Source organism: Diadema setosum, chromosome 6 (assembly GCF_964275005.1).
Source record: "Diadema setosum chromosome 6, eeDiaSeto1, whole genome shotgun sequence".
NCBI lineage: Eukaryota > Metazoa > Echinodermata > Echinoidea > Diadematoida > Diadematidae > Diadema > Diadema setosum.
Window position 1 is genome coordinate 6,471,717 of NC_092690.1, and position 5,619 is coordinate 6,477,335.

The 5,619-nt window shown below is 33.3% G+C and overlaps 1 protein-coding gene across 1 annotated transcript; it reads left to right on the forward strand.

Annotated features, from left to right (window-relative positions):
- Window positions 1-927: 927 nt before the first annotated feature.
- Window positions 928-4,492, forward strand: LOC140229478 (uncharacterized). The gene is made up of 3 exons (XM_072309731.1): window positions 928-1,120; window positions 2,021-2,107; window positions 4,369-4,492. Exons 1-3 carry the CDS (start codon window positions 928-930, stop codon window positions 4,401-4,403), a joined length of 315 nt encoding a protein of 104 aa, XP_072165832.1. The 3' UTR covers window positions 4,404-4,492.
- Window positions 4,493-5,619: the final 1,127 nt, after the last annotated feature.

Here is a 5,619-nt window from a genome sequence, read left to right on the forward strand (position 1 = left end):
GCAAAATAATGAGGTTTGAAGAGATGGCGGGGAAAAGAAAAGTTTGGAATTTGGCCTGCACAATCCCTCCTTGACTGAGGTTTCTCACTAATTTAATACCATAGTAACAATGGCATTTGCAATATTCTCCATCTTTTAACTTTCCTCTTCGATCCTCAGGAAGCTTCGAAACACTTACCTTTCTTGTGTGTTTGGTTTTTTTTTTCTCTCTCTCTCTTCATGCGTCTATCTTCTATCTTTTTTCTTTCTCTTACTCCAATTGTTCTCATTTAATTTGTTTTTTTTTCTTTTACTCTGACCTCTCCTTTTAAAAATGCGTTTTATCTTTAAAAAGTCGTTAGTGACGTACTATTAAACTAGTTGTACTGTGTTTTTTTTTCTTAATTTCCGTTCTTTTGATAGTTTGACAACTTCTATTCAATATACATTTCTGTTATACATCTACCTATTCACAAACTTTCCATCTTTTCAGTACTTACATATCTCTTTTTTTTTCTTTTTACCGTCATCATAAATATAGATTATCATAGTCATATCTTTTTTAATATTCTCTGCATTTCCTTCAGTCAGACATGAAGTGAACAGTGGATTCAATGTCCATTTCTTTCAATTCTTCTTCCTTTAAGAGTTTGACAACCTCTCTAGTACTTTAATACATATCTTTTTTTTCTATTTGCACCATCATGACTGTATACATTAACATGGCCATATCTTCTTTTTTAATGTTTTCTGCATTTCCTTCAGTCAAACATGAAGTGAACAGTGGATTCAATGTCCATTTCTTTCAATTCTTCTTCCTTTAAGAGTTTGACAACCTCTCTAGTACTTTAATACATATCTTTTTTTCTATTTGCACCATCATGACTGTATACATTAACATAGCCATATCTTCTTTTTTAATGTTTTCTGCATTTCCTTCAGTCAAACATGAAGACGAGCAGTGGATTCAACGTCCTAGTGCTGGCACTGGTGACCCTTGTACTCGTAGCGGAAGCGACCTTTGACCTTGACACACTCCTGGGGATCGAGGAGCCATATGATGATGACTTTGATCGAGATTTGGGGGGCGGTTGGGACGACATTCAGTACAAGAGAGGAGTTGGCACGCAAAAGTTCATTGGTCAGTATTTTACTTTTGGTACTTATAGGCCCTTTTGTCGCTTTCAAAGCAGTCAAAACGTACGCCTTAAAGGTACAGCTTACCATTGGGAGCAGTGATTTATAAAATGTTCACGATATCAAATTGATGCATAAAGTTATTATGTAGGTCAGTTGTATCACAAACGTCCCATCTAAAAATTTCGCAATAAAGCCTAAAATAAATAAGAGGAGATATTACTATTATTCACACTATTCAAACCATAACAGTAGACGGTTTAGTCTAGAAACATCTTTATCATAACTATTGTTCACATTTTGTATATCAAACAATACTCAACATTAATAGCTGATTCAAATTTTATATCGGTTGTTTCTATCCCGAACTCATATTTTAGAACTGTTTTGAAGCACTAATAAGCTGGATTTTTGTTTCGTCTGCAAATGGTATTAATGAATTTAAGGTTATTCCACGAGTAAATTACAGGAAAAACATTTAAAACCACTCCAGATTGAATCTTCTCATGAAAATGACTATTTCCATCTTTAATGATGATTCCAAAATTGAATTGAAATAGCAACATTCAGTGTTTTCAAATCACTTTAGTCTTGTTATTTTTTTTCAAGAATATATCACTGCAATAATAATAGTATTCATTAAAAGAGAAACGGTGATAAAAACCAAAATCTGATCTCTTCTTTCATATCTAAAGATGCACAAATACAGAAACACTCACCCAAACTTTATAACATACCTCATGCAGTTTCCGATTCTTTTTCAATGTTGAAAAAAAAATGCAGTCAAATCCATCACCTATATAGCCTATATAGGAGTACTTTATATTTAGGAAGGTGTTAAGCCATTAATTTTATAAGTTTGCTGTATTTTGAGCGTCGTTTTAATCATTTTTTTCTTCCACAGCCTGTTTCCACCCACTCCTCCGAACCAAATGCTTTTGTGACGTCACAAAGCCTAAATTCAGCCGGAAATATTTTTACTACTGTAGAGGTATGTCTAAATCCCATCATTGTGTTTTTGGGAATGTGTATACCAAGATGTCAAGACGACTAATTAATCAGTGGCATGAACATCATATTTAGACCTGTAATGTGCCTCTTGAAGATAAAACTAATATTTCGATTGTGCTCTTCTTTCTTGTCGCGGAATCTTGCTGACATGCTCAAAACAGCTTTAAGAAGTGTTTCTGCATTATGTGTGATTTAAAACCTGTATGAATTGTGTTTCTTTTATATGTCTGAGTATATGAATATATAATCAGTGCTACATTGCTCGTACGACGCTATATAACTGTGTAATCATTTTCTTTTAACGTTCAAAGATTGGAAACTTAACTTTTCAATGGTATTTTGGTGCAATAACTTGCATGTTTGCAGCTGGATAATATAGACCGTGTAATGGTCCCTTCTCTGATACCAAATGCAAATATGAACGCAACACATAATCATATTTTCCTGAATCTGGGAATTTGGAAAATAAAGAATGTGTGTGTTCATTGTTAACATTATGATGTTATTGTAAATGTGAATCTCTGAGTTAAGTGCTTCGGTTAAGATTTCCTTAACCTCTCTCAAAAGTAACGTGAGTAACTCTTCTTCGAACAAATTCTGTCAATGTCTCTACAATGTCAAAAGTGCATGAGTGTAATTTTTCCAATTTTGCTATATATATCTCTGTGAAAATATACTTGAAATGTTGATATATACATACATGTTTTATCTCTCTCTCTCTCTCTCCTTTCTACGCGTGCATGCACCAATCGCTGATTAATTGCATGTGAGCAGTCAGTAATAATGCTGATATGCAGTCGCTATTTCTATGGACCTTTAATCGACGTAGGCAGCGGTAGATATTTCTCTTTTTTCTGTAACAACAAGCAAAAGACAAAGGCAAGCCGGCTTCCACAATATCTTTTCAAATTGTATTTTCTGTTACCCATTCGTATGCGCTGTTCCTCACAAATACTCACATGAAACATTGATTTTTTTATTGTATATATCATCTTTATGCTTTGATAATAAATGTAACTATAGTGCCTGTCATAAAACGATAGGAAAGTTGACGAATAAATACAAAGAATTGTTCTTGTAGCATATCAACAATTAATAATGTAAAATGTGGGAATTTAGATACAGATTTTGATACACCACTGAAAAAACACAGAAGCAATATGCTTCAGAGTAATTTTGTTTGTTTGTTTTTCTTTCTCTCAAATAATCCTGAAAGTTTGTCAAATTAGATTTCTTAACAGACGTGACAAGAATGCCATTTACGATGTAAACATCAGTGGTGTTTAATTAAAAGTGTGTAATCTAAACAAACGCTATGATTCAACCACAATGTTTAGCTTCAAGTTTCCTGCGTTTTTGAGCTTGTGTTGTGTGTCTGCATTTATTCCTTTTGTAAGTTTGTTAAAAGAAAGCATTACGCTCATTTTTTTTTTTTGCATTACTTTTGCATCTGGTCCGAAGATGTATGCATGAGAATGTAGATTGTTGTTTTTTTAGTTTTCATAGTCCCCATTTTATCTTAGAATGTTGTGTGTCATACCTCACTACTCTTTTATTTTAAATGCGATTTTTGAGCGAAATGAATTTTGATTGCATTGTACTTTGCTAGGCAAAGACAAGTAAAATTAGATGATTATGAAAGATGTATGTCTGTCTATATGTTAATATGAATCATACCAGAAACAATGGTGTTCACATATTGAAATGTTTGTATTTCCTGATAGAATATACGAAAACCATGTAATAATAATGACAATAATGATAATGATAATAATAATGATATTAAATCGGATGGTGCTTATCAATCCCGTTTTACAGTGATGGCAATATTTTGACTCATAGAATAACAGCTCCCACATTTTCAAGTAATTAATGGACAGTAACCCCTAAGATTAGTCTGACCCCCCCCCCCCTTTTGCGGATACCGTAAGAGAGGGTGGTATCTTTAAATTCGTAACAATGTATTTATTCATTCAATGATTATTGCATTCATTATGCGAAAAAGTAAAGTATAAATGAGAAGTAGTGGGTGATCATGCTATAGTAATAGCACCATGGTGATTAATTTATGCAAACATTTTAGGGTGCTTCCCACTCTTGTATTTTCTGATTACATATGAAAGCGCGTCACACAGGGATAGTGCTATTGTGTCAGTGGTATAAAGTATTATGATGTGATTATCTAAGTATTCTCCTTTATAAAATTGTTCATTAATGCAATGATGTCTCCTTTTATTTCAGGTGCCAGACGTCACAGCGAACTTCGCCCAGTTTAAACGACTTCGGAAAATTGACTGAATCCAGCAGCTTTCATTTTGTTATTAAATTTGTGTTTCAATTTAGATTTAGCGTCGTAGGTGGATATGTTAGCATCGTTTCACGATTTAACATGTATTGATGGATTTCACGAATGCACACTTTCTAAGGACAATCTCTGTGATCTTTAGGTGACAAAAATATTTCAGATGCCTCTTTTTTTTTCAGGGGGGGGGGGGTGGCGCTCTAGCATAGTGGATACGACTCCCGTAGGTCCTATCTCTCAATTGGATAACCCGAGTTCGATTCCCGCCCAGTGCTTTAGGTCCTTGGACGAGATGTTTTACTCACCATGTCCCTCTCGACCCAGGTGTATAAATGGGTTCCCTGGATAAATAACCTTATTATTATTATTATTATTATTATTATTATTATTATTATTATTATTATTATCATTATTACTATCATTATTACTATCATTATTATTATTATCATTATCATCATCATCATTAAAGTCTTTTTCATCATTATTGCTATTGTAATTACGAACAAACTGAGACAAATGAATTTATATAGCAACATATTCACCAGTCATAAATGTTATAAAATTGAATTGCCTTAAAGAAGTAGGATAACTGTCGAAGTGCTTAAACACCTATTCCCTTTTTAGCCTTTATTTTGCATGTGTTGCTACCACATTTGCTAATTCATTGGATAAATACATCAGCTTATTTCATTGGAATTCCTGTTTGTTTAATTCAGTCAATATAGGCGGTATATTTTTTATATCGTGCTTCTAGGCAAACGTCTATTGCTTTCTTTAGTGCACTATTTTGCCCTACGTTATCCAGAAATGTGTGACGAACAAAAAAAAAAAACCAAAAAAAAGAGAGAGAGAGGGAGAGAGGAAGAGAACAAAAATATCTTTTCCTGCAGGTTGTTAAAAATTTGTTCGGAAATGACTCCAGACACCGTGTTTTCATCAAAAGTAGAAAGAGTAAAGAAAATGTTGTAAGTGTAAACCTATTTTATACATGCATGCTTTGTTTCAAATACATTAAATTTTGAGTATGTAGTATTTTTTCTAACAAAACACAAAACGTTATACAGCGTCCAAAATGTAAGTGATCCAGCGATCCATCATTGATTATCATGTCAGGTGACAAATTCTGAATTGCGGATTTGTGTCTCGTCTTGCATTGTCCAGTTTGTGTGATTTGATGTCTTTTTTGGAAA